At 37.9% G+C, this 25,037-nt stretch overlaps 1 protein-coding gene across 10 annotated transcripts in view; it reads right to left on the bottom strand.

Moving 5' to 3' along the window:
* Positions 1-25,037, bottom strand: part of SLC10A7 (solute carrier family 10 member 7) — a 180,673-nt gene that overhangs the window by 47,425 nt on the left and 108,211 nt on the right. For 2 of the 10 annotated variants that reach the window (XM_083834702.1, XM_083834713.1), the window contains exons 7-10: positions 23,922-24,005; positions 12,913-13,078; positions 9,862-9,913; positions 8,247-8,320 (exon numbers count right to left, since the gene is read on the bottom strand). In XM_083834702.1, coding sequence (XP_083690828.1) covers positions 8,247-8,320; positions 9,862-9,913; positions 12,913-13,078; positions 23,922-24,005 — 376 coding nt within the window. Of the gene's footprint in view, positions 1-3,208; positions 4,364-8,246; positions 8,321-9,578; positions 9,655-9,861; positions 9,914-12,912; positions 13,079-18,116; positions 18,141-23,921; positions 24,006-25,037 lie in introns of those variants that run through there. The other 8 variants (XM_083834718.1, XM_083834717.1, XM_083834720.1 and 5 more) reach the window with 7 other exon arrangements.

The following is a 25,037-nucleotide window of genomic DNA, read 5'->3' as shown; positions in this document are numbered from 1 at the left end:
CAATTCTTTCTTCACACACATAATATATTCAAGGCATAGGGTAAAATCTTCCTTGTAATTCACTATTAATATCTACGCTATGAAGTTTAAATAAATAGAATTTAAACACTTCCTTCCCTTCTCTACAATTCTTGTATTCAATACTTTTTGAAGGTTTAATATGTTAGATCCACTAATGAAAGGAATTCTGGACAACCAGACTGACAAATTTCCTAAAAACATAAGATGAGATTTGATTTGTTTATTTCCTTCAACATTACTGCCCCTTCCACATGCAGCTGAGGCCAACATCTCTCTCAGCATTAAAATCTTGATTATGTGGATTTATTTACATATATATATATATTTAAAAGTATAATTTTATTTTATAGTCACACCTGTTATTTTTGTAAACACAAGAAGGAAAGGATTATATCCCAAACTGTTTCATATCTTCTAATTAGATTTTTTTTAAAGTCTTTTTCTCCTGAAGCTTTGACGCAAAGGAAAACATGATACCACAAATTCATTATAAATGATAAAACAAAAAAACATTCTTTTCACAAAGAAAAAAAAATAATGTTAGGAATACTAGCATATTTTTCCTTCAATCATCTCTTTACCTGATTTCTGAGTCCAAGAAAAAGAGCTATGAGGCCAGAAAAGCTTTAATGTTCCAGTCATTTGGGAAGGCATTTTGAGAAAACAGCACACTACCTAGAAATACTAAGGGATACTATTTCCCGTCCTAAAATTCTAAAATTCCATGAACTGTAGGATTTCTAATTTTTGTTGCTGTTGTTGGTGTTGTTTTTTTTTTACGTCTTTGCACCCACTCTTTCAGAAGTGTCTGGAGTCAGCAGCTCAGACTGGCTGCCAGAAGGTGCACTGAGAGCAGCAAATGTAGATGCAACTCTCTCAGGGAGACTCAACATCATCTTCAATACTCACAGTTTTAGCATGGGTGACACTTGTAGCCTCTGCCAGACTGAAGTAAAAAAAAAATTCTTGAGTCATGTCCAAACGTGGATCTTCCCGAGGGTAACCTGTCAGCTGTCTGCTGAGTATAATGTAGTTTCTTAAAGCACATAAATTAACTTTAACTGTTTTTGGTGGGGAGGGAGGGTTGGGAGGGCTCTTGTGTCATTATCATTTTACAGATGGATATGTGGTTTTTTTTTTATTTTTTTATTATAAAGAGGTACGAGCTTGCTGTCATTAAAAACCTGCAATCTGGTTTTTAGTGTCTGATCCAATTATGTGTACATCTGGGAAGACACACAACCAAATAAATAATTGGAGAGGTGCAACTCTGAAATGACAATTGTTATTCATCGATCTCTTTCTGTAAGTCGAGATTGAGAGATGTAAACTTCAAGTGAATGAGATCTCCTGGGTGAGATTCTTCAGTTCAAACACAGTAAACAACTGTTGTCCTCTGATGCACATTTTAGTACTGCTGGAGGCAAACTTTCTAAATATTAATAAAAAACCTACTACTGGCAGAGTATACAGATGAAAAGGAAGCCCTGGGAGCTGGTGCAGAATTTCTAGCCACATTCAAAGTCTAATCAAAGAAACATACGTTTCAGGCCAGAAAGGAAAAGAGATTCCCTAATTTCCTCCAGTATTTCCCTTCTGGAATCACAAAGAGGTCAACACTGAGTAAATTGCAATATATTAGATATGCTACATTGCAAGTCTTGTGATAAAAAAGCAACGGAGAATCAGGTACTCTGTGTCTGAGAGCCACTAGAACTCATTGGACTAAACCATTTCTCGCTTTCGTGTTGGCCTGCCAGGGCATTTCCTTCCTGAAAGTACAGCCCATTGGGATGCCCTGGTATGAAGGAGACGAGCAATGACACTTGCCCAGCGACATATGTGAGTAGCAAGGAGAAATAAAAGATATGCTCTGATGCAGACTATCCCAGTGACCACAGCCTACTCAAAACTGTCAGTCTGACTTCTCACAGAAAGTCTCCTTAAAGCGAGTGGTGCGCTTAGTATTAGAGAAATGCTTGCACATGCAGCAAAATGACATGTCACCTTGGGTGCATTAGGCAGTCTGTGCAATCAGGAAACATATATACTATTCCAATTACATAAATCTTTGCCTCGAACCTAAATTTGGTTTTGCTAGTATTCTGATCTGGCAGCCATACTGGAAATAACAGCACTCCCCAGCTTCCTTAGGGGTCTGCTGAGAAAAATTACATGCCGATTACATGATAATGACCTGTTTGATAATATCATTTGGTACGAACTAAACATTGCTTCTACAAAACTAATGAGCTAGGAAAGACAATCCAGCTGCCCTCAAGTTAGGCTACGAAGAAAGATGCGGACAGGAGAGAAGTCTAGTGGATTTGGGTGCTTCTGCTCACCCCCCTATCATCTCATGTAATACGAAATCCTCAGTTCTTATTTTCCAGAGACAGAGAAAAAAGAGATGGTGAACTATAGAGAAGAGGAAAAAGCCCAACCAATGACTTGCTGCTTCTTCCAAGCAATTGCTGTGTGAAAACTGAAGAGATGAGAAAAACTTTTCAGTTTGACCCAAAGAATCATGCTAACAAAACTGGTGAAAGGTTTTAGCAGCAACTAAATCGCCTGGGATTTCAGAAGCAGGCATGGGATCAAGAGGGCCCTTCTGTTCCTAACCCTCTGGAAGAAGTGAGGGATACGTAGCCCAGACATGGTATCCACATGACACACTCTTTCTATCACATTTCTCACATTGGCTTCCCTTCTTCTCTGAGGGTCAACACCCTACCTATTCCAGTCAGAGTAGTAGCCAGATCATTTTCATTTACATCACTCTAACAGCTGGGTAGGAAATGAGATTAAAAGTCTGGAACAGGTAAGAATATCTGCAAATTCAATCACTAGTAACACCAGGAAGTATGACAGGATACCAGCAGTAATGCCTCTTGTTCAACATTCACAGGAAAATTTTGAAAGTAGAAAATACTATCACAAATCTTACTCTTGAAAACTTTTAGAGAGCAATTAACCAGGATTATTTTTTACATCTTTATGGAATTATTCACACATTCACTGCTAGTCACAGTTCGTCCCTTGGTGAATAACCACCTTAGAGGACAATTCTCTGCCAGGAGCAGAGAAAAGCAACCACAGAGTTTGGCTTGAATATTCACTTAGGGCAATGCATCTGACTTTGCAATCTTACCTTCTATCACAGAATTATTAATTAAGTGAGGCCTCCTTGTTAAAATCTACCTTTTATTTTAACACAAGTTAGAACAGTTTGCCATTCTTCTGTCTAAAGGAAAAGGTGATTATCACCACAAAATAAGAGCCTGCTTTTGATTAGTGCAGCATTTCACTGACTTTGGGTACAGGAACAACCAAATGAAGCAAGAACACAGCTAATATTAAACAGCAGTGGCTTAGGTTGTGCAAATATAATTACTTACCTCTGAAAAACTTGTAAAGAGATCTGTAGAAAACATGAGCAAACTCTAGATAGCTGTGAGCGGATTGGAGCTATATGTGAGCACGATGCACTGTCACATTGTGCAGCTGGGGAACTTGAGGGAAGGCATGGTCTGATTAATCCATAGCCTAGATGATCTGCTCACAGACAATTGAGCTGTCTGTGAATCCACTTGTGCATTACACAGTGCTTTTAAAAATTGTTCAAGGACAGACTATCAACTCTGTACTCACAGAGTAAGTAGCTGAGTATTTCAAAAAAATAAATTTGAATGAAATTAAAACAATACAAAGGGCTTTGTCTTTTCTTTTGAAAATTATTCTTTCCTGGAAGTACTTTGTACCCTAGAAACTTCGATTGCATTACCTTAAGAATTCCACAATGAAAGAACAGCAACATCGTTAAATACAAATAAGGAAAAATGCACTATGCATCACAAAATACCCTGATTTCATTATAAGTTTTTTTTAAACTAATCTGCTGTTCATCATACCTGCATTACAGACATTTGCACTTGTGAGAGCCAAATAAGTACCACTACTCCATTTTCTATTCATAAAATAAATTTACAAAGTAAATTAAAAGTATCACAAAGTAAATTAAAAATATTTTTTGACTATCCTAATTTTTTATTTTGGAGTTGTAACTTCTGGCTAGTAATTCACTCTGCCAACTCTGCCAAAGATAAAATAATGTTCCGTACTTGGCTGCAACTTTCATGTAAGTCCAAGCAACAACTCTGCAGTATTGTTTAGATGAGCCACACTGATAGCTTTGCACTTCCTTGAGGCCTCTTCTCTTCTCACTGAATGAACTCCAGGGAATGGCATCATGTCGGGCTTTCCAGATGGATTATGTGAAGCCATAGCTCAATGTCATTTTCAATAGCAAGGCTCATAATTAAAGGTCAAATAGTCACTTCATCTGCAATCAATCAATAGAAGAAGTACTAATACTAAGTACTAATCAATCAATGGCAAATGCACTAATAAAAGCCATGCATCAAATGTCCGCATATGTGTGTGCTCACATGCACTATGCATATATGTGAGTAGGCGGAAGGAGAGAAAGAGAACAAAGTGTGGGTGAATATGCCAGAGGGCATTGTGAATACTATATTTATCTTCACTACTTGTAAGTTTATATCCCATTTCACTCATTACGTGAAATACAAATAACATTATTTTTTTCTGCATGTGTGATGTACTGTATTCAAAAACTGCCAAAGCATCCACCTCTATTCAGAAATACCGGCTTGTGCTCCTAACTAAGAAACACAAAGGCACCTACCCTGTGTAATTTGTCCTTACACAAACATGCCCTGCACTCTGATCTGTGAGACAAAAAGTGTGTCAACTGTTCTGTCTACAAAATAAAACCCAGCATATGGGAACAGCACTCATCTCCGTGCAAAGCAAGCACTTATTCATGGATTCAACACTGGAAGTGGCAGTTGGCCTCATGAGCATGCACTGCATGGGAATTAGTTGGTTTCATAATATGGTGTGGGAGAAAGTGACTTATAAAAGTCTTCTCATGCCTCTCCTATTACCACTTCTAAAGCTTTAAAGCTGTCAGCTCTTCTCCCACTTTTGTCGGTGCCATCGTAAATTCCCCAGGGAAGGGACCAGACGTACCTATCTGGAGCTTTACCTGCCAAGCTGAGAGAAATCAATTTCAAAGTGAAAGAACAAGTGTTGGGGGGTCATTTATATACTACCACTGGAATCTTAAAGACAAACAAAGCACAGCTCCACAATGGATATGAAACCAGACCCTGAGCTGTGTTTGTGCTTTCAGGCACTGAAATGACTGAGAGAGAGAAAAACTCTCTCTGCTACAAGAGAACAGAAGGTTTCTTGTTGAGTGGTTTATAGTGAACACCTCTGGACATGGAGAAATGTGACAGAACAACAAAAGAATAGGAGGTAAAATACATGTGTCTGTTCTTGTTTCTGCTAAGATCAGGGTGGACAAGACTGCCAGAGATAGATTTAACTGTCATTCAGAAATGGCTGATCCTTAAGAACTAATTTTACCTACTCTGCTTTCAACTTCAGTGAAGAAATAAATTCTAGTTGCTCTGGTTAACAATTCTTGTTTACATCATCAGCTCAGGGGCATATCTCATCTCACTACGGCTTTACAAAACCCGATCCTCCTTATTTACATAGAAATGTGTACTTACACACCTCTGTCTTATCTAGACCTGGTACTAATACCAAACAGAGCAGAATATGCCTTTAATGAGACACAAGCTCTTCAAAGATGAAGGTAAAGCAATCTGTCCTGAAGCTCACAAATGAAACAGTCTGTAGCCAAGAAACAGTCCTGTAATACTGTGTTCCACCATGACTCTCTTTCGTTTCAATTTGCACACTTATCCATATGAAACATCTGTATGAGATAAAAGTATATATGGCTGAGGAGAAGTTGTAGGAGTCCTTGAAGTCAAGGTGGTTGAAATATTTTTTGTTTTTGTTGTTGCTGTGATTGGGCAAAGACAGCAACAAAATATAAAGTATATCTGACTCCTCAGGCTGTGCTAATCAGAGCAGTAATCTGGAATTGGGAAAACACAAGTCAAAAAGACAAGCAAACTAGAAACCTAGAAATAGTCTCTTTTAGATAAGAAAACAAAATATCAAAAGGAGAGTGTATTAGCAGATGAAATGTGCACCGACTCAGCTGTTCACATAGGGTGCGGGTCAAGATGCTACATGAGGATGCTTGGCAGAGCGAGTGAAAGAGATGAAGAGTCCCTAATGCTTTTCCTGGATGAAGGTAAGCAAGCCCCTTCAGGACTTAAATATTTTTTAAAAAGGCTTTGTGGTTATTTTCTCAGTGCCATCACATGCTGCAGAAGCATTCATAGAGTGTATATAAAACTGTTTTCACAGGGGAGGAAAGAAGCAAATTACACATTTGTGCTGTCAGATACAACCAACTTTTCTTCTGTAATATCATGTTTGTGTCCTAAGTTCCTATACATCTCCATATTGCAGCAAGTACAGTAGTGTGTTATGATTTAGGTGTGGAGTTGCTTTCTATAAATACAAACATAACCATCCTCCTGAATACAAGCACATTTACTAGTTGAAACTTCAGTTTGAACAATCGGCTGGAAAGAACCTCAAATGTCATTTAATCTATCTACTGCTCCAAGGCAGGGTCAACTCCAGTTTATCTAATTCCTGACTGAAGCTTGTCTACAATGATAAGATATTTCACAACACTGATAGGCAACATATTCCACGGCTGAAGTGTTTTTTACAGTAAGGCTTCCCTGACTGCTTCAATCTTATTCATTGTAACAAAGCTCTTCCCTTTTCAAAGTCCACTGTGAAAGAGTCACTTCTCCTACTTTGCATCAACCTTTTATGCGTTTGAAGATCACTACTGTATTTCAGCTGTTGTCTCTCAATAAACTCAGTTGTTTCAACCTTTATCATGGGCCATATTTATGAGACTTGGGGTCATTTATGGCACTCTCCTCTGATCTCCTTCCAGTTGGTCCACATTGTTTTTGAACTGTGGAACCCAAAACACCATGCAATAGTGTCAAAAGCCAGGATGCTCTTAACCCATGCAACTTTTGCTACTTTTCCACAAACCACAGGACCTTGTGTGAAAGGAAACGAATTCGGTTTGATATGATACGCATTTGACAAATCTATGGGACTCTTACTCATTTCCTCGTTTCCTCCTACACTGTTAAAATTATTTACTTGTTTCAGTAGTTTCCTACGAAATTAAGTTAAACTCACTATCTATAATTCCTTGGCCCCTCCTCATTTCCATTTCGAAAAGAGGTATTATGTTTGCCTTTCCCTTGTATTCCAGGAACTCCTTCACCTCCCACAGTCTGCCAAGGATGCTTGCAACCATTCTGCAGCACAGGCCTGGCTGAAGCAAAGAACCCTGAGATGAGTTTTACCTTATCAAACTGACCTGAAAACATCTCACCTCTCTAAGTTTGAACTCGTTCTTCCCCTACTTCAGGCTGAGCTCTTAACTCCCTTATTGACACTAGCTGTGTTTATGTCTTGAAAAGGCATATATTTAGTTGCATATGCTCTATCAAACATGTTTTCATATTTTGAAAAACAGCACGAAAATATTCAAGTACTAGTCATTTCACTGACTGAACATAATGAATGAAGCAGTATGAAGTGACTCTAAGCAGGACTCTCAGACAGTATTTTGTGACTTTACACTAGAACATCTTATCACTAAGAGATTTTAAATGACAAATATCTCAATATTATTTTGATAAATTAATTCTAATAATTAAAACACTGCCCCCCAAAATGTGCAGACTTAAACACATACATTTCGCACATACTAAGTAAAAGACTATTATCTGTTTGTGATTACTGAATACACTACATGCTTTGTTTTCACTTGTACATCCTAGTTTTGAGGTTTAAGAAATTTATTGTGAAACTGGGAAGATATACCTTAGAATATTTTTAGTAACAAAGCTGAAATTTTATCAATATCGGAATAGGCAACAGAACAGCAATATAAGAACAGAAAGAAAAATCCACCTTTCCATAAGGTCTTAACGATACACCTGAAATCTGAGCTGAAAAGACTACGTTGCGTGTCCTGTAATAACCATTTATTTTATGTATGCAAAAATATTATCCCACAATTAATATCATACTGGTAGCATTACTTGCCACACTGAAATGAAAAACATTTAAGCAGAAAAGCCAGCAAACAGTTACTTTTATTTCCTCTTCAACAAAACAGGCTATGAACGTTACTGTTGTTTTGCTCAAAAGCTTATCTTCTGACTTACCCAGGGTGAGGGATTTGTGTGTGGAACAGAAAATGATAGCCACTGTATCTGCTGGTGTGAAACCAGAGTCATTCCTAGAAAAGAAAGAGTTTTAATAACCTCTAATAGCAAAAACCTTCTTAAAACATCATCAATCAAATATATTACTTTGAGGATCCATATGCAAGTTCACATCACTTTGATCAGTTCTAGTGACAGAAATAATTCTACCAACAAATGAACAGTAGTGTTTGATTTTTTTTTTAAGCAGAATTGTTTCTCAGTTGTTGCAGACTCTCTACTGAATATGCTCCCCTGTGAAAGAGAGGAATTCTGAACACACAGTATGTAGGACAAATTTTATTCCAGCCAGGGCTATTTTTGCAAACATGCTATATCACAGCAGTGGCAGGTTTGCCTCTGTGAAAAAAAAATAATAAAAAAGAGCATGACCTATGATTTTCTTTCCTAGTATGTAACAGTTACAAGAAGCTCAATTTAGACAGTATACTGAGTCTACACTATAAACATTGCTTAGAACAGGTAGTTATCTTCCACTTCAGAGAAAATCTTCATCTAAAGGTTTACACATTGGAAGCAATGCCGGGAAAGGTGGAAAAATGACATGCAGAGGTATATGACTGGTTAATGGATCACTCTTTGGTCCAAATTTGGAATAATTTTCTAAGATTCTAAATATTTATCATGCTGTCTGAACTGGTTACTACTTACAGCATTTTACAGTTTTACAGATTTTTTTACATTTTACAGATTTTACAGTTGGGGCAGATCTTTCCTCCAGATCAAGTATAGCCATTCAAAAGTTATATAAAATTGCCTTCCAAGGTCACAGTATGACCTTGTCACAGAGAAATTTCCTTGTGGCACCAAAAAAAGCATAAGTAGCTGTAAGACATGGCACCTTTCTTTATGATTCCCCCTTACAGTTATTGTATAATTTATATAAAGCATATGTCTGGAGTCTGCTATATTGTGACACTTCACATTCAGCAGAGTGCTGCTGAGGAAAATACTCCAGGAAGCACAAATCAGAGGACAGTGCTGGATATTCTAACTAGCTCAAGTGATGCACTAAGCCTTTGGCTAACACCATTCTTGCAGTACTGTTTTTTGAGAAGTGTACATACAACTGTTCTTCTTAGAAAAAGAATACCTATACCAAACGTTAGTTTGGGACAACTGCCTTTTAGGAATCACCATATAAATATAACAGATTTGACATATACAGAGAAGAGTGGATTGCCAGCCCAGCAAATGCATCTTGAGATGTAAAAAGTCAAACTGAGTTCTCTCTCTCATATGTCATCAGCATGTCTGCAGGGCAAATTATACCTTCAGTGACATCTGTGCAAATCCATTTTTTTTCAGTGGATGAGGTATAGCAGTGATTGATTGAGATTTAACAACTCTGTAATTAACACACAAGAAAGGACAGAATTCAGGTCCTGCTCTCTTAGTCTATGAAATGCTAACAGAAAATGCAGTAAGGACAATATGAAATATCAAAATGAGGTCACCCCTATTCGGAAACCTGTGCTTTCACATTTTTGTATCACACAAAACCAAAATATCACACAAAAATATTCAAGCATTCTGTTATAGGACGCTCATTTACCTTGTAGAGAAGAGGAAGGTCAAAAACATGAAGCTCATCTGAACAGAAAATACTGAAAGAGAAACAAGGTAAAACTGGACTTGCATCGCAGAAGTGAACGTCATTTAAATCTCTGCAAGTACCATGTATGCGCCTTTTGCACTCACAGAAAAGATCAGAAGGTAGGCTAGACCAAGTCAATTGAGAGAAATCCAATGACAGCCTTTAAAGGCTGGTGATTAGGACAATCATGTCTGCAAAAACAATATGTATCATCACATCCAAGACAGAGCTAGTATTCTGACTACACAAGTTCTTCCCGAGGTAACTTCTGAATGAAGTATTTCTTGAAACAATGAATTACAGAGAAATTCACTGTTGCATGCTGCACATCTGTTTTCACTAGTTTTGCTTATGGGATCAACAACATAAAACCTCTTGGATGTGCTTTGGTTGCCAAGTATTTAAATGTAGCCCCCTTTCTATTTAACAGAAGAAAGTACAATGTGTAAGCATGATTGCAATAAATATTCTCACACAGTGGGTATATTACTCTCCTGATGAATGATCACTATTAACAGGAGATAATCATACACATTTAATTCCCTCTGAGACAAAGGCTAATTCCTGAACTGGGCAGCATACATCAGACAAAGCAGCTGTTCATTCAAGCTCAGTCAACTTTGTAAGTGTGGATGGGTTTTGTGCATCCTGAGGGGAGGACTCCTCTGCCAGCTCACGTGATGCCCGCAGGGGTTCTGGGACACGCAGAGCCCACACTCGATCTGCAGAGATGCAGGGAATGAGCTCAGGGAGCAGAGGCGGCTTCCCAGCTGTGCTGTGAGTAGCTGCTGAGGCTGCAGAGACCAGCTCTGCACTGGAGGGCAGGAACTCCCCGCAGAGCTGGAGGAGAAGCCCTATGACCTGTACGGCCCTTTTCGGGGGGAGTGGGCTGGGGGGAGGGCTCTTACTTTCAGCAGAATCTGGGGGTGAGTCCTCTCCCTTCTCCTTGCAAAACTTGTGAATGCAATAAGGCTAATGTGTCCCTGAGGGTAGTGCAAGCCAAGACAATGCATTTGATTTTGACCCCAGTTTATAACTGGGCAACATGGCAGGGATATTAGCTATTACCAGTGACATTTTCCATTCTCTTGCATACGTTTCCTAGGATGTATAAATGTCACCTCAGCATGCACTTAATACTTCCTTCGTGAACTACGGAAGCAATCCATTGTTCCTGAATTACAGTATTTCTGCAGCTAAGTACATTAATTGAACATGCACAGAAAAAAAATCCCTTAATACGTATACTTCTGTAAAGCAATATGCATGTGTTACTACCAATTATCCCTCGTGCATATTTTGCTGTGGCTAGCATATTAACATAAAAATTCCATGACAACATTAATCAGCAGAATAATAAATGCAGTTTCATCTCAAAATCTTTGTGCTAATTTCACATCCTGGTAATAACATAACACACGCATCCAGCCAACATATCCAATGTAGGTTCAAAAACTTTTTTCTAGAATATAGCATACATACTTATCTCCACAACTTCCTTATCGTTCAGTTTTATAAATGTTTTAGCAAAAACAAATGCCTAATAAGTTCCTAGCAGTTTCAAGGCTTATGTTAATATTTGTACTACGAAACTCCAATTATGCACACTGGAAACGAAAACGTATATATAATGATTTTAATGCATTGTACTGCAAGTGGTGTACATAATTACACATGGCACAAATGCAGAGCTGTCTCTGTCAAAAGAAAGTAAAAGAAGGGCAATGGAAGCAACCACTCCACAACTGTTCAAGGAAAAATGTGCCTTTTTATCTCAAAGGCAACTTTTTTTCAAAGTAGTGGTCATCACAGTAATGAAATTACTTCGTTCTCTTTCTCTGCATGTTATGTCAGAGTTGGAAATTTCCATGTCCCTCTTTTTCTCTGACAATCCTACACTGATTTAGGCACGTGGTCCTTCTCAGATGCCTGTGCAAACAACTATTGCCTCCATTTTGCAAAAGCTCATTTGAATGGCTTCCCTCTTCTCTGCTTCCAAAATAAAGCAGTTATACAGTACCAGTTATAATTCTATGTAATATTTGACACACATATAGTGTTTCATAACAAAAAAAAGGCCACAACTAGAACATGTAAAATGGAATAAAAAGTGACCCACTAAGTACAGAGGCAAATTTCCCACTGACTTCAGTGACGGTTGGATTTATATAAGATACATGATTCTTCTTAGACAGAAACGTGCACATACACATACTTCAGGAAAGTGATGCACTGATTTCTTAAAGTCTAACAGTTTTAGAAAACATAAAACGTGATTTATACTGTAGCATACTATCGCTACCTCTGCTTCAAGCAAACTGAAACTCCTGTCTCTGCACAGTCTGAAGCAAGACAGGAATTACCTACAGGGAGAGAAGACAGTGCCTGTATACCACTGTCCTTCCCTGGGAGGTAGTGATCTGCAAGTGTATTTTTAACTGATGGCAAAGATACCAGCAGTCTATTCTCATGTGTGCATTATTTAAGGCTGAATGAATAGAGTGCTTCTAAAACAAACTCTGCACCAAATGTGTTCATCCACAGAAATGTATCAACACCTTCGAACTCCCAACTAGTTTCTAGGTTTGTAAAATGGTCAGGAACTATTTAAAAGTTTTAACAATGCTTTTGAGTAACAGCTTAAACCCAGATATTTCCTTTCTGTTTGGAATGTCTCATTTGTGCAAATATGGCTGTTTAAAAAACAAGAAGGCAAATCAGAACAGTCAGAAACACTTGGAAAGTAATACCATGCCCCTTTACAAGGGGAGGTCCACTGAGTAGTCTCAGGAACACCTAAGTAGCAGGGTTCACCCTTGTCAAAATGCTTACTCAATCTCCTAAAAGCATCCAGCCCCTAAGAAGTCTGGTAATCTATTTTGCTAGACACATTAAAAGTACAAGCTCTAGCCCCATTTCAGCATTACCCCAGCCCCATCCTTTGCAATACATATAGCTCATTGCACCCATGAATCACTGATAAATAATATGTTTTAAGACTGAACTTACTTATGAACACTATTACGATCAAGCTAAATTTGTCAAGGTCGATATTTGGATTGGCAAAAGTATCACAGAATGTGGTATAGATGATCATCAGGAGCACACAGCTGCTGATAGCGCCAAATGGAGGCTTCTTCCTTTCAAGCCAGTCCCTGATGTATCTTCGGACAATCTGAAACACAGAAATCAACAGGTTGCCTCTTTTCAAAGATGCAGGGAACCAAGTTGGGCATCACAAAGTGAATCTGACAGCGGAAAGACACAAAGAGAAGAGAGTAATTTGGATGACGGCCACAGTGGATTTCAAAGCTTCCCTGCCACACAACTCTTCTTCTGGGGAATTTAACATTTGTAGTGCAACTTCCACTGGGCGTCCATAATGAGAGTATATTTTCAAGTACATTCAAATCCATCCTTAATCATGCCAAATGTTCTTTGCTAGCTGTCACTGAGACATGCCCATTAAGCCTCCCCAAAGTTTATCTCCTCTGCTGATACTAATGGATGTATGTAATTATCACAGTCCCCATTGCATCAACAGACAATTCCAAGTGCAACTTTGGGAATCTTAAAAATCTGACATCTTCAGGAATTTCATGATGGTAGATAATCGAAAGTGATCCATGGAACATTTTAATATTTAAATAGCTAGCGATGCACCAGAAGTTTTTAATTAAATTATAACTCAAGCTTGAAAAGCAAAAGTGCATGTGTTGTGGGACTTTAAATAATTCAAACTCTGAATATCTGGAGTTTTTGTAAATCCAAAGACAAATGCCATTTGCACGCTTTCAGAATACGAGAATTAACACATGAAAACAAGCAAACCTACTCTACTTAGCCTAACTTTTGCAATTTCAGGAAATTGAATATGAAGTTGTTTTTCAATTTTTTTTTTTTTAGAAACAACTATAAATTTTAAAGTAAATTCAACTTTCAAATTATGCCAAACACTACAGGACTACGCATCAGCAGATATAATACATCTATTTCAGCCCTGCCTGGGGAGCCACTTTCATTTTTTCTCTTCACTTTATATGGTTTGAAAAAACTTTTTAAAGCTTTTCTCATACAGCTGTGACTTGTGTTAATTTTTCAGCGATCCCATTATCTTGCCTAATTTCTCCTGAGACTTCCCAATACTCTCTGTTACCATACTCTTTCAGAAATCATAGCACAAGATCCTGAAACGACTCTACCAAGAAGGCTCTAAAGGTATCTCATTACCTTCCCATAGCAGTACCATTAATAAGCAACGCCACTATGAGTTTAATAATACAGAGCATTTTAGAGGTATTCAAGATTAATATCAAAACATCGTCACCAAAGCTACCACAGGACCTTTTCACACACTAACCGCCAAAGCCGCTGGATTGACCTCAGAGCTGTCAGCTTTCCTCACTGCCTTCCCAGCTTGTTCGCAAATCTCTCAATAGGGAAGTCCTGTAAGCAGCTATCCTGGTAACCACGGAAAATAGGCTCGATAAGCCACATGGCAGGGCACCCACTAAAAACTGCGCTTGAGGTTCACAAAAAGCTAAGCAGGCTGAAGACCAGTGCTCACCTCACAGTACTTGTAAGCTTCCTGCTGATGAAGAATAACAGATTTACAGGAAAACACACAAGAAAACACTCGGCACCCCAGTGAAAACACAACTTTAAAATTTCACATTTGCCAGATGTTAGAGAGAGAACACAACTCAGTGATACAGCCAAACTTCTGAAAGAGCATTGAGAGGAGTCCATCAGGCACCTCCCTACAGGCCAGCAGGTAGGAATAGACCGCCACGCTGATGGAAGGGAGCCAGGACAGCTGTGTGCAGAAATTCAGTGTGTTGTGTGACAGAGATCAACCGGGAAGACCAGATGAGCCTATTCTGGACTTTGCAAGCAATAAGCACAGATTTTCATCTCTAAAGTGAGTGTTTTCTAAGGAAGTTAAAAATAATTCCTATTTTAACTTAAATTAAGGTCACTTTGGGGAAAAAGAAAAGCTACTTGAGACCACACATTCATGGTCCTTCCACCAAGCTCATTAATGAGATGCTGAAAAAAGAAAAGTTATGGTTAATTATGCCACAGGTATAATTAACTGGAGGTATTTATTATGGGACCTATAACCTTGTGTCTGTACATGGTATAAATACAACGTGCATGACAATATGAACTTCATACACATTTAACATAGACAGGTGTATAAGAGAAAGGAAAACATTTTAAAGCTGCCAGCAGTATTTCCTCAAAATCTTCAATCAGATGACACCTTCTTTAGATATCCACCTTTACTGAGTCTGCAACTATTGTGAATGAGCAAGCATAAGTACCATTATGGCTTTTTACTGCACTTTATGTTAAAAAAAAACAAAAAAAAGACGTAATCAGATTCTGAAGGACTAAACTGTGGCTTTAGAAAATCATCAGATCAACCCAGTGTCATGCTACACATAGATTGTAAAAACACAGATAAGTACATCCTCTCTAACACAGTATCCAATACCTTTTGATTTTCTCACAGGTTCAAAAAAAATCTATAATTTCAGAGGTGAATTCAGCCTATGATCATTGATTCCACGTAATCCAAATTCTTATATAATTTAAGAGGAGAAAAAAATAACCCTACAGGTATTTGTAAGAGCTCAACTAGATTTTTTAGCAGGGAAGCTCATGTCTGCTGATTCATTTTGACTGAAAAACAATCTATTTGTTACTTATTCATGCCCTGCAGAGTTGTTTGAGGACAAGGATACTTTGAAAGCCTTTCAATTTTTAACCCAATTTTATAACTTTCCAGTGTTAAAACATAGGAACTTAAACAAAACAAAACAAGCTTATTATTTCACTACACATCTTGGCAAATCCCACAAATACAATACAGACAACACACACTAGGAGTACAGAGTCAGCCAGGGAACCTGGCAGCTCTGTGGCGACAGCACACACTGACAACAAGTCTAATAGAGGTTGAAAAGCCACGAACAACACAGGTTGAAATGATTAAATAAAGAATCTGCTAGGTAAAGTTGGAGCCTGGACAGAAATGTTAAGCTTCATTTGTCTGCAAACACAGAGAGAGCTAACACAATGATTTTTGCATGTTATGAGCTGTACTAAATACGCCAGACTCGAGCACTATACTGGGGTGCTGCTTCTTAGTTGAAATGATAGATCCCACAATTTTGAAGTACACGCCACTACAAGGGGGGACAAGAGAGGGACAAGCACCAGAGACAAGCACTCGAGAAAACGTCTGAAGTGATATTCCTGTGAACAGATGAACCCACAGCCTGGAGCAGAAATGTGAAGGACTGACATCCAAAACAGATGCATCAGACTGGCACACTGATGAAAACGAGCAAAAAGGACAGTACTCTTTAGATGCAATAAATCCACAGATCCTAGTGAAAAGGAATTCCTCACATAAGAAATGAAATTAAAAACAATGCATTGTTAAGGGACGGGAAAAAAGGCAGAGATGTTGGAAAAATAATCACTGTGAAATATAAAAGCAGTTAAAAACATACTTTACATGGGGAAATGCTGCTGGATGTTACCACATCAGAGAAAGCATGCACAATTTTTTAAGGTACAACTCTTAAGGTACAAAGGCCTTGCAACCCCTGTCCCTGCTGAGACTCCTGCAGAATTACTTCTATGAGGAGAGCCTGTGGCCTCTGGGCCTATGGTAGCGATCCCATTAAACACGAAGAACTGCAAGGATTTTCATGCAGATTCACACGCCAGCCTCAAAAGTGCAGGGAATTCCAGATGGCTGACCCAGAGGTTGCACGTGAAAAAACAGGCGTGGTGAATCTTTCCCTCAAACTGCGGCTCAGTGGAGAAACGAGAGGAAGAGAAGTAAAATTTAGTATAAGGCGATATTTTATAAATAAACTGTATTAGGAGAGATGCTGAGAAAAAAAAAAACAAATATAAAAGTTAGATGGTAACTAAACAAAAACGTGTCCATCAGGCAACCACCTCCTGGTGCCTTGGTCCAAGTAACCTCCAAAGGTTCTTGAAAGGCATCAGCTCAAATTCACTTAGAGACACAATTCCAGGCTCAAAATTTCCTCTTGCCCCAAATTTATTTTCCAGCAACAAAGGAATGTAATAACACATGAATTAACAGTTGTACACCCATCTCAAATTAGTTCTTCTACCAGACTGGTTACATCTAGAGTATTTTTCCTCCAGACTGCTTGGTATCCTGCCATAACCTTCTTGTTCAAACACCAGTCTTCCTAAGCAAATGGGCTAACTGCTCTTCTGCTTAATTCACTTAATGTGCTCTGTACAAACACAGTCTGCTCTTCCAGGAAAGCAGGTAAATAAGACTCATCCGTTACAAGATCTTACATGAAAATAGTATGAGATACATTGCAGAAAAACAATTCACTTATCTTATTATACCTTCACAACAGTCACACTACATACCTAGAGAAATCCATCAGTAAAATACAGTTAGACTGTTTCCACCTGCCTACTCACATGCTGGACAGGCAAGATTGAAAAAAAAATGTAATAAGCAATGTAATTCATTAATGTTCATTATTAATTAAACTAAACAGAACAAGGAGCATTTTTCTCCCACCAACAAATATGCAATGGAGCCATCTCTGACATATGTAATAAAGTACATCTTTTAAAACCTACCTAGGTCTTTAACTTACTTTTTTGTAAACCCCTGAAATGACAAACCAGGGGAAATGTTTATGAAGTCATTTTTTCTGTTCCTACAAGAGTATCTCTTGGTATTTGCATCATTATGCAAAGTAGTTTTTTTCTGAATTTATCAATTCTTTGGGACTGATTTAACCTTTAAGAAAATTTACAACATTTTTACTGCACTTTTACTCCTATAGTTTTTTAGCTGTTGGTACAGACTTCAAAATACCTGGACAAAACACCTGGGCTTTAGCAATTCAACAAAGAAATGCATGCCACTTCTTCCTTGTGTTGAAATGCACACGGAAACAAGCTGAAACAATGCTGGATTTATCATTAGCCCTAAATGCTGCAGTTACCTAATATACTTTGTATTTTAAGGTAAGATTGCTAACTCATTCCTAACTATTATTTATAGCAACAGAACTTTGCAAAGCAAAATTTTCTTTTGAAAAGCTATCAGTCAGGCTCAAAGGATACCTGTAACAGATCCGCGACTTCTCAATATCCCTTCTTATATAGTGATGGTGAACTAAGAAAGAAGTCTGCATGGAACTACTTCACTGAAGCTGGAAAACATGAAAGGGGGGAATATACTGAAAAATTAATAAAGAAAGTGAATGAAGAAGACAGAGATCGTGAAAACCACTAGAAAGCATTAGATACTGGGGTAGAAGGGAGATTATATGGATTGTAAGAAATAATAGATAAATTGCAACTTCTCATATTTATGTTATATCATAATCCTCCATACCTCCAAGGTCCATACTGCAGCTCAAACGCACAGACCCTTTTCCAGAGCAGACCTCACATCACAGGGACAGTACCAGTGTCAAGGTGTGCATTCTCATCTACTCCTATATGCTGTCATAAAGGCCCAAACTTTGTACCAGCTCACCCACCGTTCTGTAGCTTCTAGGATATCAACAAATGTCAGATCTGCCCTTATTTTAGAGCATCTAATTTAGTGTGTCATTTCTGAAGATAGGAAAGAAAACCACAAAATTGTTTTTGTAATCTGGAAAGTAAATGTTTACAAGCCTCTTGTTTTCTTTCCTTAGCTTATCAAATTCCTCTAAAAGCTACTTTATTCCATTCTTCCCATCAATTTACTCCCAAGAGGTAACTCCTGACACATATACGCCTTCAAACCAAGCTTTATAAAGCCCACATGAGGCCATTTTGAAAATTAACTTACACATTTTGGAGCAATTTACAACTGTTGCTTTAAAACATTAAGAACAGGTGCAACATGGCAAAAAATGTGAAGTGAGTCTGTAACAGCAGTACGTTACTTTCTTCATATTTCTGTAGGGATTAGGTTCTGTTCCCTCTTTGAGTCAAGTGTCAGTAGGGAATGAACTGTGGTACGAACGCTGTTTATCTGCCATCTCAGTTTTCTGCAACAAGCTTCCAGAAGCACTCGTTTCCCAGGATAGCACTCTTCCTCCTCCTCCCTGCAACTCCCCAGAGTCTGAAGAAAAAGCAGAGCTGCTTCCATATGAGTTTAAGTTACAAGAACAAAAGCATTTGACACTGCTCCCTTTTTATAACAGTTTCTTTGAGTATTGTTTCCCCTCTCCACAATACACAAACATTATGTTTAGGTGAATGGTTCCTTCTGCTCACTAGTAACTGCCACATGACCTTCCCTTTTGATTTATTCTTTAAAAATAAATACATTGCCTTTTAGTTTCAATTTCACTGACAACTTGTATTGCAACATAGCAATAACTCTTTTTAAGTTGCATTTATAAACACACCTCCAAAATGCTGATAGGGTTCCTCTGGAACATTCTGGGCAATGACGCAGAAGGCACTTAAAATCCTTTACTTGTAGAACATCATGATTTTTAGTGTGACTACGTTCAGCTAGGATTTCTGTTCAACTGACTTCATTTTATAGATTTGGGAAGAAGAACTACTAGAATCATAACATTAATTTTAGCTTTAGTTAAGGTCTGTTTAATATGAAGTGCCCACTTTACGCTGGCAGACAAATTACCAATGGGGCAACTAGAGAATGCATGAATGATAATGTACAGACAAGCTTTTTATTATTTATTCATAGAAAACAGTGGGTTTTGGTGTGCTGCTTTGAAAAATGTTCAAACTAGTAGAATATAATGAAAGCACAGTGAAAATTCTATTTCATTAACATTTAATCATAAATCGCTCTTTAATATAAAACATAAAATAAGTCTGTCATAAGCACTTAGGTGTAGAGAATGGAGAAAGTCTGCAGAACGGGGAAAGGAAATATCGCAGTGGCTTTCACTGTTCCTGTTATCTGCCACTTCAGAAGACAAAAGTCAGCACAGAAACAACAGTCTTCAGCCAAATTCTCAGAGCTGGTCAGGAAGAAACCGTTTTGACATTTCATGAAACCACACATTTTGCTGCCTAGAAGTATTACCAACACCTAAAACCAAGGAAACAATTATTTTTTTCAAGATGACGGCTCAGGAGCAGCAATTTTCATCAGACTTTACAGAACTCTGCTGCTCAGAAAAAAAAATAATAATCAGAACTTTAAGATACCAGAACAAATTCAAAAATCTTTTCCATGACAACCTATTAAGCATGTTTAGTGTGTAACGAGTATTCTCAAATTCCCCTTAGAGGTGTTCAAGAGTGGTACACAAATAAGTTCTTACACACCACAGGCCTTCAAGGCTTATAGCACATTAGGTCTTTATAAAGTACTATAGATTGTATCTCTCTTTGAGACCTCTTCTCAGAGAGGTCTTATTTTTAACTCTGTAAATACAAATGCAATATCGTGCCATCCATATCGATTTGCCTAGTAACATATTGCCTACTAGCAAAACACCATCTATAGACGCAGCAGATGCAGGCCACTGCAGACACCACAAACACCTCTGACCAAGAACTGAATAATCCTCCCTATTGAAGATCATGCATCAGCAACGGCTACTTGTGAGCCTCGGTGGCTTCCAGATAACACAGTATCTTCCTTCTTTACCAGTTCTCTCTTTAACTATCAAATGGCGGTCACCACCTGAGCAGAGGCTGTACCTGCAGCCCTTTACACTTTTAATCGTCAGCGGCTAGAAAAGCATGTTTGACTCCTGTCAACAGCAGTCTTGCCACATGCTAAAAAATTGTTTGAGACACAGCAGAAAACAAGCATCAATTACACTATCGTGACTTCTTTCTACCAGCCATCATTTAAAAAAAATCTGACAAGTCAGCCAAGCAACCAAAACTCTCAATATGCTTTGCCAAAAAGCAAATACCACCACAAAACAAACGTAAAAGCACCTCCTCATCTGCTTTGCTCATATCCTTGGGGGCTGCTCAAGCAGCCAGCTTTGCAGCCTGCTCAGGAAACGAGCATTTAGGCAACACAGGTTTTCCCAGAGGCAAGATTTTTTAAAGGAAAATAACACCCTTAGAGAACACTCCCTTTAAGCAACCTCCTCTGTTTTACACTGATGTGGAGAGAGCTTAAAGCCTCTGTTGATCACAGCTGAGTTAGGAAGGGTGAAGAGCAGTAATCCTCCAAGCAGGCAGCTTCCAAGCTCAGTTTTTCCCAATCAAGCTCTTTGCTACTAGGGAACCTTAACAGGCATTCTTGTGCCGACTGTGCTGCTGAACAGCGTGGCTCTGCGTGGTAAGGAATTGAGGGCACGAAATGATAAATTAGAAGTAATTGCTGAAACTGTCATTCATGAATTGTGGGCCATTATCTCTTAATGCATCTGGAATCCCAGAGTGAGCAGCCCGCGATTCACAAAGCTTTGCTACGTTGCTACGCCACGTGTTGTGCAGCAGTCCAGGAGTGAGTGAGCAGTGGTCCACACATGAAACGCACAGCCTCCCACTTAATTCAGAGCAGATCCATGCCAACTCTGGATCAAGGGTAATCTGACGTATCCCTGCACCTCCTGATGTTAGTGCTTTACTTGCTTATTGTTTTTCCCTGAGTTACTGCACGTTACTTTTGGATATCTGCCTTCAAAAATGGCTTCTATTCCCATCTGGGCAGGTTGGTTTACCTTCGTACAGTTCTACATGATGAAGACAATCAATGTAAACCATCCTTGGCACTTCCAACCTGCAGCTACCCTTAGCATTTCCTCTCTTCTATATTCTCTGAATAGATATAATCAAGTACAGTAACTTTAGAAACAAAGTCTTTATGTTTGGAGGAATGTGAGCTATTTCTGTTCATCATTTATTTCCAGATGCTGCTTCAAACAATTGTAAAGGAGAATCATACTTCTGTTTCTTGCTGAAATGTATTCATAAAAAACAAATTCTTATATAAATTTGTGATTGAGTTACACAAGCTTTAAGATTCTCTATTTTGTTTTCTTTTTGTCTTTTTCAGAGCTCCTAAATCACATCTGTTCTTGGTTAAGTCTCATCACGTTTATGATTTTAAATTTAAGATCATTCAGAGCATTTGCTTTGTATGCTTACTGCTCAGTTCACATTACTTATCCTTATTATTTGTTGTAGCCATTAAAAATTGCAACCCACCAGTCATCTCACATAGCAATTTCTCACAACATCTTTCCAAAGTAACATGCCATTATATACATATAGCCCAAAGTCCTCTTGAAATTTTATACTTTATCTAGCGATCTAATATCATCATCATACTCATCACATTGCAGATTGATGATATTCTATCACTGTAGGTTACTTTATTCCTAGATCTGCTGCCATAAAGATTTCCCAGAAACGTCATATTTCCTAGAAATTAAGGCAAGAAATTAAGGCAACTAAGCTAAGAACTTCCTTTTTTTTCTTTTGGACCTTTCAGGACTGAAGGACTCAAGTAATTTTGCTCATTCCACATTTGAAAGGGACTTAATTTATTCTTGACAAGATAAGAATCTGATACACAGGAATGTTCATCAGCAATCTTTTGTGGTCCTAATTAATGAGGAGGTTCTTAGGCATTTAACTGAAAGCATATGACCAATTCCGTAACCTTCAGGGACATGGAGACCAATATGTCCATTTTCCACATGATATGGTAAAATCCAGGTCATGTAGGTATGGATGCTGTGAGTACTGTTATGCTTATCATTCTCATTGTCCTATTAGAGCTTAATTGCCTTTTTTTTTTTTAACCACATAAGAAACAAACTTCACTAGGACTTAGTAAGTTACAGTACATGCCGATTTTGAAATGTGCTATTACAGTTTGATACAAGACTGATTCACTGTTCTACATAGCACAGGCAATGACAGATATTCTTAATGTTATCCAGTACACTCCATTACAGGCTCCAATTTCATTTACCTATATATTTTAACCACACTTTGCATTTCAAAGCCTGGTTTGGGCTTACAAAATTAAGAAAGTTCCTGCTGAACCCAGAGTGAAACTCTGGATTCCAGAGACAGCAACAGTACTCCTTTGGAACTACTGGCAAACTCCTCTGATGTTCTCTCAATGCATTCTGAATGCCTGTGAACAATAAATACTGACAAGTATTTAAGATTTAGGTTCCAGGTGTTTTGGTATGCAAAACCAAAAAATATATAGTGGACACTTCTTATGATTTTTGGTCTTAATATAGCAACTTCCCACCATGAAGTGGAAGAAAAGATAATATTAATATTTGTGAAAAAGCATATACCACAGAGACAAGTGTTAGAGAAAACCTTATATTGTAATTAGTATATTTGCACTCAGTGAAATATTTCAGTCATACACCATGAAAAATAAGGCCTTGTGTTCTAATATGAATAATGAGTAAAAGATGAAATACTGAACAGCTGCTCATTCCATGAATACCCTCCATCCAGTGTTACAAATGATGGAGGAGTCACATAGAATAAATAGTTTGCAATTGTACAATTACCACCCTTATCATAAAGCATATGCAAAATGGCTCAAGCAGCCTTAATTTTACTATTTCTTAACTTCTGGCTGTTTAGCTCTTACATATATTTTTAAGGTAGAGAATTTTTTATTCCTGTAAATAGTAGCAGACACTACACAGGGAGAACTTCCCTCATCATCCAGGCAAAGGGCATGTGACAAAAGGACTATATAGTATTCTCAAAGCTCATTTGTATGGAGCTGGAATTTCTCACAGTCTGGGCTGCCATTTTTCCCGCTTTATGTTCACAAACTCCCTTCTCGATATGCAGTAGTGTGTGTTTGTGGTAGTGAGGGACAGATGCTCAATCTCCACAAAGATCAATGTGGCTCCAGGGAGTACTGTAGCATCTTTTCTCTGATATTAGACTTCACTATCCTGAGGCTGTTTCCTATGTGGAGCACACAGTGTTGCCAGTCTGTCTTTAAGATCGCTTTCTTTATCTTATTTTTTTAAACAAGGATGTATATTTGAAAGACATACCTGTCCAATAATAAGGGGGACTACAACAGTCATAAACAGCTGCGAGAATATAGATGTAAAAGGCACAGAGGAGGATGATCCAAGCTACAAAATAAAAACATACCATTAATATTCAACTTTTTCTTAGTATCTACAAGTATGTAGATATTGCATGTTAACATACTTTTATTTTATGCATAAAAACTTGGAAGTATGTGCACATGTTTAATTGTTAAGTCCCAATAAAGCATTTGGTATTCCACAATAACAAAAGTAAAACAATCCCTGGTTGATTATTTTATAACCTCAAATGGTAGTTCCATCAATACTCATTTACTTGAATCCCTACTACACACATGTGCAAAGTAAAGCATATAAGCATTTGTAGGATGATACTCTAAAAAGACAGAGAGTGAACCTCTTCCTAACGAAGCAGTTAGTTTAACTAACCATACCATCTATGCAAATATCAAGCAACAAAAAAACGGTGTCATTATTTTCAGAATAAAAATAACAGAAAATTTAATAGTGAAGATATTCAGTTTCTATTTCAAAGACGTTGAAAAAAGAGATATCTACTGAAAGCATATAGCTATTCTCTCATTACGACAAACAGACAGTGATGAGCTTTGTCTTCAGACAGGTGATTTTTTGCAACTTACTTCAGAATGCTTAGGAAAATACTCACTATTTTTTTACATTCTGATTGGAATTATTCTATGCTATGTCATTGAAAAGTTTCGTGTAATTTAGTTTAATATTATCTGTAACAGCAATAGAATGTATGTTAAGAAACATATACTAGGACAACTGAAACAGCCTTGTCAGAACTTCCTCAGACAACTTTGCTTCAGGAGGAGGGTAAACGATGTTAAACTGAGGATTTCACAGATCCACATTATTCTACGTTTTGCACTTCACCTTAACAATCCTCAAAATGAAAACAGAATTCAGAATCATTTCTAAATGATGCTGATTTCCTACATTCTCACACACATCACTCTCATAAATTACATTCTGACTGCACATTACACTTCTGACATGTGTCTTCCTTTCAAAGCCACCTGCAGGCATGATAGACAAGGTGATCACACAATCTAGTCACTTCCTATAACTCTGCCTAGAAAAATCAACATA

This window comes from Anser anser (assembly GCF_964211835.1).
Source record: "Anser anser genome assembly, chromosome: 4".
Lineage (NCBI taxonomy): Eukaryota > Metazoa > Chordata > Aves > Anseriformes > Anatidae > Anser > Anser anser.
This window is presented reverse-complemented; position numbering and strand designations above follow the sequence as displayed.